The sequence below is a fragment of the Chelonoidis abingdonii genome, chromosome 22, assembly GCF_003597395.2.
Source record: "Chelonoidis abingdonii isolate Lonesome George chromosome 22, CheloAbing_2.0, whole genome shotgun sequence".
Lineage (NCBI taxonomy): Eukaryota > Metazoa > Chordata > Testudines > Testudinidae > Chelonoidis > Chelonoidis abingdonii.
Window position 1 is genome coordinate 2338368 of NC_133790.1, and position 13592 is coordinate 2351959.

At 52.0% G+C, this 13592-nt stretch overlaps 1 protein-coding gene across 2 annotated transcripts in view; it reads right to left on the reverse strand.

The window, feature by feature from the left end:
• SEZ6L (seizure related 6 homolog like) overlaps positions 1 to 13592 on the reverse strand; it is a 69194-nt gene that overhangs the window by 13393 nt on the left and 42209 nt on the right. For both annotated transcript variants that reach the window (XM_032769863.2, XM_032769862.2), the window contains exons 9-11: positions 3433 to 3629; positions 1032 to 1226; positions 536 to 727 (exon numbers count right to left, since the gene is read on the reverse strand). In XM_032769863.2, coding sequence (XP_032625754.1) covers positions 536 to 727; positions 1032 to 1226; positions 3433 to 3629 — 584 coding nt within the window. The remainder of the gene's footprint in view (positions 1 to 535; positions 728 to 1031; positions 1227 to 3432; positions 3630 to 13592) is intronic.

The following is a 13592-nucleotide window of genomic DNA, read 5'->3' on the forward strand; positions in this document are numbered from 1 at the left end:
CTCTGCTGTTGCAGAGACCTGCTATCAGGGGTGTTTCTATTACACTGCTGCTCGTCAGCCTTTTTAACGAGCTTTTATTTAGTCTCTCATTCTAGACCTTGGTTAATTGAATTGTTATTAACTGCTTTGAACTGCTGGTGTGTAGGAAGGGATTCTTCGAACTTCCGGCAACAAAGAAAAGGCCTCGTGGATGGATGGGACCAGTGCGGCCCACATGGTATCTAGTGTACAGCATCTGTGGCTATAGCAGGGAGAACACCCCTAAAGATCTAGCTGTTGAAAGGAGGAAAAAGCCTGGAGGAAACTGGAGGTGAAAGAATAGGAGCAACGGTTTCTGATGCCTGGCTTAGTACGTCTGGTACTTACAGAATGGACTGTCTGCTGGGACCCTGGGCTCATCTGCTGCTTCCTCCAGCAGGTTCTGAATTTCCAATGGGAAATTCACAAATCAATTCAGATAACAAGGAGTAAAGTAAAACTGCAGCCACAAGAAGAGAACTAATTGCAACACCATAGAGAACTGAGCCCAACTTACAGACACAGTGGGGTAGCCTTGATGTCCAGATTGGAGTTCCTGTTTCGCGGCTGTAACACGTAAGAAGGGAACTTCCTTCCAGTACAAAGCCTGGGTTACACGTGTATTGAATGGTGGTTCCAACGAGCAGCACTGGATCAGAAATTAAACGGGTCGAGTGGTCCACTTCCCCAGGGTCTGTGCAGTACATAACTAGAGACAAACAGGTTCTGTAACTCCTCCCAGGAACAAGCAGCAAAACAGAGAGGCAGGCGGTGGGGGCAGATAAACAGCTCAGGAACTCTGAAATGGACTGGTGTGGAGGAAGGAACACTTTATTCGGCATGTGTTCAGCACAACCGAGTCCCATTTCACATGCACCTTGACATGAAATGGGTCTGATCCAGAGTAAAGAGATGCCGAACGGAAGCTCCCCATTGATCTGAATGGGCTTTAGACCTGGCTGACTGTGTGCATGAACCCAGCAATGTGTGTGTGTGTGGGGGGGTTGTCTTACTTTTTTCACAAAACGGAGGGTCGCTGCTCCAGGTGAGGTCCCATTGGCAGGTGAGCGTGTCACTTCCTACAATGTCATATCCTGGATCACACTGGTAGGTGATCTTGGCCCCTCTCACTAGCGTGGTGTGTGATGTGGTCTTCCACCCGTTCTGAATTTCCGGCAAGTCTGAACACGAGTCGTTCCTTGAGACCTCTGTAGCCACAGAAAGATGCTGGCTAGTACTTAATGATCTGCACAGATTGCCCCCTGGCCTGCCTGCTTGCTTCCTCACCAACAGGGGGCGACCTTTCCAGGTGCTGCACAGGTGCCCGTAGAGGGGTTTTTTGATTCACAAAGTGAAGCTGACAACCCAGACGCCTTCCAGCTCTGAATGTGAAAAGCATTCAGTCGGCCATTGGCTAGCCCTGGCGGTGCTGTGCCATGGTCTGCAAAGGGAGCATCACTGCACAGTGTGATCAGCACAGCACCAGGTTAGGGCTGGGTTTAGAGGCTTCAAAATCCCGCTAGAACCTAACGAGTTTCAGAAATAGGCGGCGCTTCCTAAGTGTCCCTTCCCTGTCCAGGCAAGCGGCGTGCCTGGGCCTTTACACCTGACTATTGCTGCCCTTCTGCTTGGGTTAGAAACTCAACTTGTCCCATCGTTAACGAGGAGTTGAAATATCCTCCTGGGCCCAGATCCCCAAAAGATGGAAAGTATAATGCCCTGGGCTGGCCCTGGGGAATTCCCAGCTAACCAAAGCCGTCTGGTACATTTGCCTTGATTTGGATGCTAAACACAGTCAGCATTAGTATACTTTTAGCAGAAGCCAGCTGCAGGCATTTGATCCCAAAGGGTTTGATTTTTCACACATCCTATTAAAACAGTGATGTCTGAGCACTGTACTTACATTCAGGGCTAATTTGCTCCAGCATATTATTTCCTGCCCGCTACGTTCCTAAGGTCTGTGACTTTAAAACACTCATAAACTGATAGCTCTGTCCACAGATGCAGTATGGTGCTTTACGGAAGGAGCCCTGCAGATCACAGCTGACCTGCACTGCATCTTATTCTCTGCTGCTGTTATGGTGCATGCAGTACATGCAGGCGGGAAGGAGAAATGCTCACTGGGCCCCACGGCCAGCTTCTAGGGGGGTGCTGGGTGCTTTGCATGTGTGCAAGCCGGGTGCTCTGTCTGTGCGCAGGCCGGGCACTCTGCGTGTCTGCAAGCCGGGCGTTCTGCGTGTGCCCAAGCTGGGCGCTCTGTCTGTTCACAAGCCGGGCACTCTGTGAGTGCACAAGCCGGGTGCTCTGCATATGCGCAAGCCAGGCATTCTGCGTGTGCGCAAGCCGGGCGCTCTGCGTGTGTGCAAGCCGGGTGCTCTGTCTGTGCACAAGCCGGGTGCTTTGCGTGTGTGCAATCTGGGCACTCTGTGTATGCACAAATGGGGCTCTGGATGCAGCTGGAGCACTGCAACGCACACGTTGTACTGGGTAGCCCATTGCCACTCTGGGTCAGTGCTGAGGGACCAACAGCTGAGCCTGACCAAAGCATTCCCACAGCCATGCTAGTGCAACCCACCCCTGTGCCGCGGGCCAGCCCCCGCCATGCATCAGGTAGGGTGTGCCGAATGAGGGAGTTAGAGGGATCCTGTCCCAAGGTGCCATTTAAACAGAACGTGGGAATGAGTGACCGGCCCCAGCTAAGGCCAAGGGGCCAGGCTATCCCCACGGAGCCAGCAGTCGGCACCAAGCACCTCCCACCCCCAATTCTGAGGCAGTGAGCGTCACTCTGGCCGTTCCCTATGGCCGGTGCCATGCTACAGTGTGGCAGCGCTGTCTAGGCCAGCCCATGGGGCCTGTAGGGCTGGAGAATGCTGCAAGGGCTGGCGAAGTCCAGGGACAGTAGCCACAGAGGGCTGTAGCAGGTGGCCATTGCCTGGGGATGTAGGTAACAGCAGCTACGGGTTTCAGAGGAGCATAGGGAGCCTCTGCTGCTCTGACTGCCTGCCCAGGGCTAGCGCATGGCATCAGTTGAGCTGAACTGGAGCCCTGGGGCCCACTGTCTGCGCTGGGTGACTTAGCTCAACATCGAAAACCTGCATCCCCTCACTCACTACTCCAAATTCCTGGTTAGAATTCACTGAGTCACGGCCCTTGCAGACGCCACACCCAGATGCAACGTGTCCAGCCTCACTGCCCCAAAAGCAGATTGCAGTGTCACCTGCACTGCCCCAAGAGCAGATCACAGTGCCTCCTCACTACTCCAAGAGCAGATCGCAGTGCCACCCACTGACCCAAGAGCAGATCGCAGTGCCCCCACCAACACCAAGAGCAGATCGCAGTGCCATCTGCACTGCCCCAAAGGTAGATCGCAGTGGAGGCCCTGGCTGGACAAGGCAGCTCCCCCAGCACACCTACCTAAATAGTTCATGATGAATCCCTGCCCCTTCCCGAAGATGAGACCCGCAGGGTCGGAGTGGAACTGGATGGTGAGGTCGGGGGTGGCAGAGTAGAGCTTCTGGGGGCCACTACTGCCAACGTACTGCCCCAGGATCCGGGCTGTGAGCTCGTCCCCGTCGTAAATGGTCAGGATGTCGCTGTTGCTCAGGTTTAGGCTGGGAAGGGAAGCGCAGAGAGGAGCCTGATCAGATCGGGCGCACAGGGGAATCCAGCCAGCATGTTACTGAGTCAGACTCAGGGGACATGGGAAATGGACCCTGCCAGCTCCAGACCATAACACCACCAGACATGTCTGCGAGGCTTGTAACCACCCCCCAGCAGACTCACCTCACTTGTTCCACGCCCAGGACCTGGGTATGGAAGTACAGTGTGTGGACCCAATGTTCTGATGAGCACCCGGAGAAATCTCTGCTCCTGGAGGACTCCGCAGACAAGTGGGCCCCAACCTTTTTGTCTGGCTGGTGCCAGAAGAAGGACCAAAGCGGCGGTGGAGCATCTGCCAAAATGCCACTGAATTTCTGCAGCATTTCGGCGGTGACACCTCTCAATGACGTCTTTTGTCAGTGGCAAATGGCGTCATTGAGAGGTGTCGCTGCCGAAATGCCGCAGAAATTCGGTGGCATTTCGGCGCATGCTCGTCCGCTAGGCAGGATGTGGGTACATTTAGATGCCCCCGTGTTGGGGATCCCTGCCACAGACAGAGGGAACAGCTTGCACAGGGGCCTGCTATCGTTTGAATTAACATAGGGGCCGATCCGGCGCCAGTGAGCTAGGCGTGGGACAGGGAGCGCTGCTCTGTGCATTGCAGAGCTGAGGTGAACCTGAAAGCCTGTGGGCTGCACCCGTGGCTGCACGGTGCACAGATGGCACGAGGGGGGCTGATTTCTGACTGGATGAAGCACAGAACATGTCTGCGTCTTTGGGCATTTTCATAGTGGTGCCATGAGCAACCGTCACCCCCCTTCACCCGCTGCCAGCGTTGGCTGCCTTCTGATGGCACGGCTGGATTTCTCACAGCTTAATTGAACTGAATTCCTTGTTCTTTTCGTACGGCAGAAAGCTCAGTGCTGTAGGACATGGAGATGAGATAACTGGCTCCTGCTCTGAAGGAGAATTAATGTTATCATGTCACAACATCCCCCACCGCCAATGTTCCCGCTGGAACCGAAACCTCACAGGCAGGCAGCTCTGGGAGCAGCAGGGAGCAGGGGCCAGAACGAGGCGGGCAATAGGCAGGGTCACTGCCTAGCTAGCAGTGGCTTGCCACAGGCCTGCATCGGGGCCTCCTCTTGTCCTGCTTCTGGGTCAGTGTGTACCTAACTCTCGCCCTCCCCCTGGGGCACTGCCTCCCTCTGTCACTGCTGCCTCCCTCCCTTCCCACAGCCAGCATCTGCTCCGCCCCACACCCTCTGACCACGCTGAGTGTCCAGTTTTCCAGTGAGGAGCAGGAGGATCGCTAGGAGGAGCTCGCTCTAACAAGTCCTTGGGGCATGGCTGGTGCTGGGCTGGCCTGGAACCAAGCGGCAGCAATGGCCAGGGGCTCACAACCTGAGCTGGTGTAAATCGATGCAGCTCCACTGCATTCCGGGGCAATTTAAACCTGTCCCAGAAAGCGTGGAGCAGGCAGGGCCACCTAGAAAGATGCGCCAAGATCACTGCACGCATCACTGAGCAAACAAGAAGGGGACGTCCAAAATTCCCAAGGAATTTAAGGGGTGGGGCTCATGGTTGGTCACCTGAGGGCAGGGCAGTAGAATTCAAACTGATGACCAGAGAGGCGAGAACAGGCATTGTGGGACACCTCCTGGGTGCCATTCACAGTGCTGTCTTTGACCAGGGTGTCTACACTGGCACAACAGCCCTGTAGCCCTGGTGCAGACAGCTCTATGCCTCTTATCAGGGTGGCTTTTTTACAGTGCTGCAACTGTGCAGTTTCTGCGCTCTAAGTGGCTTGGCCGTATGTACAGCGCAGAAAGCTGCTTTACTGTGCAGAAACCTGCCAGTGTAGACAAGGCTTTATTCCCAGGGTTCAGACATGTGTTTCTGAAGGACAAGCCTGTAAAATGGACCACAATGCCCCAGATAGCAGGTATTTTCCAAACCTCTCCCCAGGGCAGGAGACCCTCAGCTTTCCCCTCCCCTCCCCAAATCACAAGCAGAGCAGTGGTCTCTCGGGGGCTTTCAGTGGCAAAGTCTTTGTGTCTCTAGACAAGTCCATTGACAGACAGTCATTTGCCAAACAGGGTGCCTCCATCTCAGGGCTGTGAGAAAACCATAGCTTGGCCAGACTTTCCTCCCTGTCCCCTTGGAGAGCACATGCCCCCCAGGACAAAAGAGGGGCTGTCAGGGCTGGTGGGAGAAATATTTGAAGTAGGCCCATATTAGGATATCAGCAGCACATCACTGCATAGCTCAGAAGGGTGTCTCTCTCACGAATGGAAGCTGGTCTAATGAAAGCTATCACCTCCCCCACCTTGTCTCTCTAATATCCTAGGACAGACCCAGCTACAACCACTCCGCAGAGAGACAGAACAGTCACAGAATCTGGTTGGCTCATGGGGTACTGGCCTATGGTGCATGTGGCATGTAATGGACATGAAATGATGCAAAACTAACAACAAAAGTCAAAAGATGGTTTAAAAACAAGCTGAACTGTTATTTGTCTCCTACCAGCGATATTTGCCTCAGTGCCTGAAATGGCTTGGAGTGACTGGCCATTGGCAAACTCACAGCCTGCCAAAACCCCAGGAAAAGGGGGCACAACTTGATCATTCTTCACTAAAGAGATCACAGCTGTGTGGGGGGCATGTTAATTCTGTGTCTGATGCATCCCAGCACTTCACAACTGGTGTGAAGCTTCTCCAGCTTGGGATTATGAATGGAGGGAGACCCAGTTCAAGCAATTTCATTCAGCCCTTTGGAAAGGATGGGGTTGAATTCCTGAGTAAAGTCCATCCCACAGGGTTCCATTGGAAAAGATACATTTGATCATTTCTCCCTCATGTTTTACATATAAAATGGCTGAGGTAACCAAGTGAGAAAACTCTTGCCGAATGACCACATTCTGCAGTGGGTGCGTGAGCACTCCCGGGATCAGCAGCCTGGCTTTTCCCAGGCAAAGGCCCCCACTTGGCTTTGCAGAGACAGGGCACTTTGCTGCATCCAAACAAACCTTTTGGCCAGCTCAGTCCAGTGTTTAGCTTTTCCTTGCCAGCAGAGTGCACTGCTCTCCCAGAGACTGAAATCTACAGGTGGGAAGGAGGGCGGGGGCAGGGTCTTGGAGGGTGAGAAATCTGTGATGAATGTCACTCTGTGACCACCTAGGAGAAATTCAAATTCCGCAGACTCCTTTGCAGAGAACTATAGGTCACCTGGCTACGCTCAGGTTCGCACCTTCATCCTTGCAAGCTCCTGCCTCTCTGAAGGTCCTTTGCTGGTCTGGCTCTCCTCATGGCTTATCACACAGCAGTCAAGCCAGTATAACTGGCCATCCTGTCTTCAGGTTAACAAAGGGTGTGTGTGTCTGTAGCCAGAAAGCCAGTCACACTACTCGCAAGGGAGACCCACACCAAGCCTGCCAAGCCCTCCCAAAAGAGAGCCCAGCACCTCAGGCACCTGAGCGCAGCAGGACCAGGGAACACAGCAGACAGCAGGGGTCCTTGGCCTCTCAATGTCTCTGCTAATCGAGTGCTGCCCTGGACGGGTCAAAGGGGAGCTGCTGTCTGTGGCATGCAGGGTCTGGGATTGCAGGGGAGAGCCGAGGAACACACCACACTGAGGGAGGCCCTCCAACCACCTCCTCGTTTGGTGGCAGAGGCTCATGACTGATTGGTATCTGGGAGCCAAAGTCCCTCTCCTCTCCCCTGCCTCCGGGGCAAACGGATGGGGAGGAAGGGAGCACAGCTGTATCTGGGGATGAACAGAGACAGCTCGTCTCCCAAGCTGTCAGCCCAGGGCTGTGAAATCTCCCACCAGGGCCAGCCTGAACAGAGATGAGCTGAGACGCATTAAGTGACAAATCAACCCAGAAGAAACTGATAAATAAACAACACCTTCTGCCATGCTATCATGCTCAGATCAGTACCAAGCAATTCTAGCTCTCCTCCACGAGGCAGCCGGCTCTCTTCAGAGAGACACTCCCTGCTGTGCCCGGCTGGTGTTTTCACCAGGACTTCACTTTTCCAGCTCCCATCTTTGGGACTGGTTCCCCAGGCACATGCAAGCCCTGAACCAGAAATGGAAGCTGCTGCTGCAAATGCCTAGTGGGTCTGTCCAGCTGGTGCCAGTTTTAAACTCCCAGCTATGGCTTAATAGTTTGCTAAGCCATTCGCGATGCTCTTTGGGAACTCATGGAACACAGGAGAGAGCCCAGAGGACTGGAAAGGGGCGAGTATAGCACCGCTCTATGAAAAGGGGAGGACGGACAAGCCAGGGAATTGCAGATGAATCAGCTTCATTTTGGTACCGGAAAGATAATGGAGCAAACAAAGGCTTTATAAGCACCAAGCAGATAATAGGTGATAAATAACAGTCAACAGGGATTTGTCAAGAACAGATTGTTCAGACCAACCTAACATCCTTCTTTGCTGGGATAACAAGCCTGGTGGGCAGTGCGGAAGGAGGCTATGTGCTATCTCTTGACTTTAGTAAGTCTTTTGATAGCGTCTCACAGCATGGAAATCTCCAGAGACTGGGGTGCCCAGGCAGGGTCAGGTCATGGCAGTGCCCACATCCCCTGCACAGGCACACTGGGCAGAGAGAAGCTGCCCCTGCTGGGGAGTGCCCTGGTTTTACTATGCTTTCTCTTGCCCTATGCAGGCAGTGTCCCATCGCTGCTGCCACTCAGTTGGGGCACCTGCCCCATGCCCACCCCAGCCTAGTGTGGCTTTGCTTCGAGATGCAAATGCAAATGTCTGAGTAAGGTTCTTGGTGGAAGCTATCCAGCCAACCCCAGCAGAATGCTGGCACTTGGAGCAAATCTCTGCTTTCCAGCAAACACCATTGTAACAGTGACACTTCTGTTTGATTCCTTCAAATTGTCTGGCCTCCAATTCTGCCCCACCCCAGCCCCCACAAAACCCTGCCTTCGAATTTTCACTGAAAGCTTTAAAGTTGTTTTGACTCTAAACTGGTACTTGATGTTCTGTGGAATTGTCTCTGGGAATCCCCAAAGATCTCCATGGCAGTGGCTCTCAGCACAGGCAGCTTTCAGAGGCATCTTGTCTTACTGGCTAGCCCCTGACGTGCAGTGAGGCTGCCAGCTTGTATGTGTGTTGCATGAGGCAGTGAGGGGCCAATCCTACTTCACGTCTCTGGTCTCAGGTGGCCATGGAATTCAATCCTCAGCACACAGTGGGTCTGATGGAATCAGGCAGGAGAGTGGATGCATTTCATGCAGACGCCTTGAACCCACAAAAGAAAGAAAATCCAGGACAAGGGAACTGGAGCTGGTTACCACAGCTGAGCCTAGGGGGGACAGAGGAGAGGATTTTATCCCTCCTTCCATCCTCTGGTATCTTTCCCAGTTCCATCATTTCAACAGATCCTCCAACGACAATTTCTGCTTTGGATCCGTCCGCCCCCACTCACTTCTCCAGCCCAGGTGTAGGTTTCTCTCATTATTAATTTTCCTTCTTTTTAGCCCCATAGCTACCACTGTGCGCAAGCGATAGCGAGGTGATGGGATGTGCCTTTTGCCTCAGAGGTCACTATGGCTTGTGGTCCTTCCTCGCCCTCCCAGCAGCTGTGAAGACGGAGTCACAGCCCTGTCTGTGGCAAGGTTATTCTGGTAGCGTGCAGCCTGAGATGGTGCCAGGTGCCCACATGCGCTCTGTCTGCAGTGCATGGCAGCTGTGGGGGAAATAACTTGTGAGGGGAAATTCCGGACTGGTCTCCACTCGTGCTGATGGAGAGAGAGAACAGGGGAACTCAGTGCCAGGCACAGCTCATGCTGAGCTCTTAGCAGCCATGTTAGTGAAAGGGCCTAGGGACCCACTTGAGACAGCGTCCCCTTGACAAAGCAGCGTGCAGCCCTCCTGACTAGATACCTCCAGAGGTCCCATCCAAGCCTGATATTCTGTTTGTATGATTCTGTGACATGCACATAAGTGAGTGACCAGCACTAAAACTATTCCACTGCCGGACACTAGCAGCCAGGCCCCACTACCTGGGCCACACGGGTGACAGTAGCTGCTTTCCCAGGCTCTGAGGCTGCCTGCCTCCCTGCTCTGTTCTGCATGTCCTCTCAAAGCCCATCCAGAACATGTGTGTATGTGTGTCACAGCATGTACAAAGAGCACCACCTAGTGGCACAGCCATCAGGGTGTATGGCTCATCAGTGGCCAGTTCTAACAAAGCTGCGGTTACATTACAAACAGCTTCCTGCCTGAGCAGCTCTTAACAGGCCAAGCAAACCCAGCAACGACATTAAGCCAGGCAGGAAAAGCAGAAAAATCCCTCTGATGCCTCCCTGAGAAACCCTGTCTTCCCAATCTTCTGCTTCACGCACAAGCCAGATTTGCTCCGGGCTTCCATGCCTCAAACCAGAGCCAAGAGGGTCCCGCTGTGACGATTTCCTGACAAAGAAAGTCACACCAATACTTGCCTCTCTTGGGTGTATTCAGCCCCAGAAACAATCCCCATAACAATGGTGCACAAGGCAAGCGAACTCTCCCGCGCCCTGAGGTTCACGCACGGAGGGCAAACATTGGGCACCTCCAGCAACCACACACCACACAACAGACACACTAATCCAGGAACCTGCCCCTGCAACAAAGCCCGATGCCAACTCTGTCCACATATCTATTCAGGGGACACCATCATAGGACCTAACCACATCAGCCACGCCATCAAGGGCTCAGTCACCTGCACATCTACCAATGTGATATATGCCATCATGTGCCAGCAATGCCCCTCTGCCATGTACATTGGCCAAACTGGACAGTCTCTACGTAAAAGAATAAATGGACATAAATCAGACGTCAAGAATTATAACATTCAAAAACCAGTCGGAGAACACTTCAATCTCCCTGGCCACTTGATTACAGACCTCAAAGTCAATACTCCAACAAAAAAACGTCAAAAACAGACTCCAATGAAAACTGCAGAACTGGAATTAATTTGCAAACTGGACACCATTAAATTAAGTTTGAATAAAAACTGGGAGTGGATGGGTCATTACACAAAGTCAAACCTATTTCCCCAGGCTATTTTCCCCCTACTGTTACTCACACCTTCTTGTCAACTGTTGGAAATGGGCCATCCTGATTATCACTACAAAAGTTTTTTTCTCCTGCTGGGAATAGCTCACCTTAACTGCTCGCTCTCGTTATAGTGTGTATGGCAACACCCATTTTTTCATATTCTCTGTGTACACAGTATATATGTTACTACTGTATTTTCCACTCCATGCATCCGATGAAGTGGGTTTTAGCCCATAAAAGCTTATGCTTAAATAAATGTGTTAGTCTCTAAGATGCCACAAGTACTTCTGTTCTTTTTGCTGATACAGATTAATACGGCCTCCACCCTGAATCCAGTGATTCTGACACCGCTTGCTATGACAGCTGTGAAACAGGCCAAAGGATTTGCAGGCAGTGTGATAAGTGTGAGTCTGTCCTGGCACTTAGCTTAACAGCAGAGCTCTCATCTAGAAATGCTGAGCGCCCAGTTTCTAGTCCAGAGCTCTGTACTGAGCCTGGAAATTGATGTAGTTATTGGCACATGCGCTTGTTTGTTGATTGAGATGTGTTGCGCTCTGCTGAAGTGTGCATGCACACAACGCTGTCTCATTTGCTCTGTCAGATGAGTGATCGAGTGCCAGCCACACCACAGTTCAGACGGTCATACTCGGTGGTTTTTAAAGCATCAAACACAATTCCTTACAGAGCTGGAGCTGTGCTGAGCATTCCCGAGAGGCATGCAGCCTCACTGCCGCCTCTCTGGCTGCGGCACTATGCCCTCACCAGCTGGTGCAGACATGGGGTGGGGAGCTGTGTAGACTGGATGCTGTTTGTAGGCTGTAAGTTGTGCTCTGTCTCTCAAAGTTACACAAAGTTCTCGGAAGTGTCCTACCTAGACAATAAGCACCTAGAGAAAATATTAGGTGCCATGGAATTATGCTGTTTCTATTGCCTGGACCTCATCAAGTTCCCATTCAAAGAGAATGTCCTGGAGTTTAACTACAGCCACAGGACAGAGTGCCAGTGACTGCAGCCCTGCTAACTTGGGCTTCCATAAAACGACATGTCTGAGGTCAGGGCCGGTGGTGAGCCTCAGAGCACACTGGGCCAGAAGAATACAGGAAATAATGCAAGTTAGTTTGTAGCTTTGGACTGCCCTGGACAAGCATGTGTTAGCAGGGGGTTCATTCATGGCAGAGACTAGCTTCAGTCCCCAGCTCATTTGTCTTTAAAAAAACCTTCCCCTTGTTCTGGGGAACACTTCTTGGATCCACCTGAAAGAGAAGTAAAAGCTGTTTGCAAACAGGATGGAAGGGATCATTATATCAGTGAACAGCCACGCAGGCTTCTAAATCTGGAAGCAGGTTTGCAGAAAGCCAGACAGAACCGGCCCACTCTCCACACAATAAACACACTTGCATGGGTATGTGCATGCGTGTCTGGGTGAGATGTTCTATTACATAGTCTCACTTCAGTCTTTTTCAAAACCAAGCTCGTTCTTTTTTTCCTCTGTTAAATTTCCACCATAGTCTTGGTTGCCTCTGAGCTAAGTGACCAAGTGAGACATGCACAGAGCCAAGGAATGACTTGCAGAACAGGCACATACAAAGACATCCGCCCAGTCACACTTTCTCACAGTCTAGAGTAGACCATTGAGCAACTGAATGACAGAGGAAGCAGGAAGTCAAGTGCAATTTGTGACCTGAAATGAGTCATGTTTGTCAAGGACAAGGCTTGTGAAAGGGACACTCAACCCACCTGCTTTCCAACCTGTGTCAGTCTCCCTCTGCTCCCAGGAACCATCCAGTAGGTTCCCCCCTGCTGCCCAATGTTATGGCCACGATGGATTGTTTGCAGAACGCAAGGGGAGCTCTGAGTACATCTTAGAGCATTAGCAGGTCACCACAGTGAGGAAGAAGTGGCTTTGCCTTATGTGAGGTGTTACATATCCAGACAGGAGCATCAGGAGTTTTTGCCCTCCTGCAAAGCATCAGGCATAGCATCAGGGAGACAGGGGATCACAATGGATAGGCCATGGGCCCCTTTTGCTATATGAATCCTGTGTTCATATCAATACTACAGGGAAATTGCGATTGGCTCTCACTTGCATGATTACCAGAGTGTAGGTAAGTCATTATTTATTGCGTGTCTCCATCTGCTGGACACTTGATTGAGTTAAAAGTACCAGGTGATGCTGTGTTTACACACTGCCTTTTGCAGCCCTGGGGCTGCAGCCACATTTCGGAACGCAGACTTTTACTGCTGGCAATGTGGGGAATGATGACGTCTTCAATTCCACCAGCATTTAATAGTTTCAAAGGGAGAAAGGACAGCAAGAAAATTCCTCCTCATTCTTCAGCTTCCCAGCCAACCTGCCTCTGCTCTCAGGGCTGCACAGGCCCAAACCCTCTTCAAACTGCAGTACACTGTGTGTCAGCAATGACCAAGAAAACCCCAATGCATGAGAGCCTGCAGCCAAGTATTTGCCATTTCCTGTACATGCTTCCCCAGCCAGCCTTGCGACACAGAAAAGTCTGAGGCCCAGGTGAAGAGTTTAAGACCTTGCTTTGGAGTCTGAAGCTTAGACCCAGCTAATTACTCCAGTGACAGTGGGCTCTGCCTGTAGCCCAGCTCACCTAGAGCACTGGCGTCAGCTCCTGAAACATTGCTGTGGACGTGAGCGTGGGATACTTTTGCTCCTTCTGATAGGGGCTGAGTTGTACAGAACACAAGGCCAGGCCCCCAGAAGGCTATTTTAAACTGAAGTTATTCCATCTGTAGACAGCAAGTTCCCTTGATATCCAAGACTGCATGAGCTGCAGAGCTGGCAGGGAGGTCATCACAAAATAGCATTCTGCCTGCTCCGGAGCCCTTTTCTGAGCATCCTCTAGACGGGTTCATTAGCAGCAAAAAGCCCAAATGCTCTGGAGTCTGGGA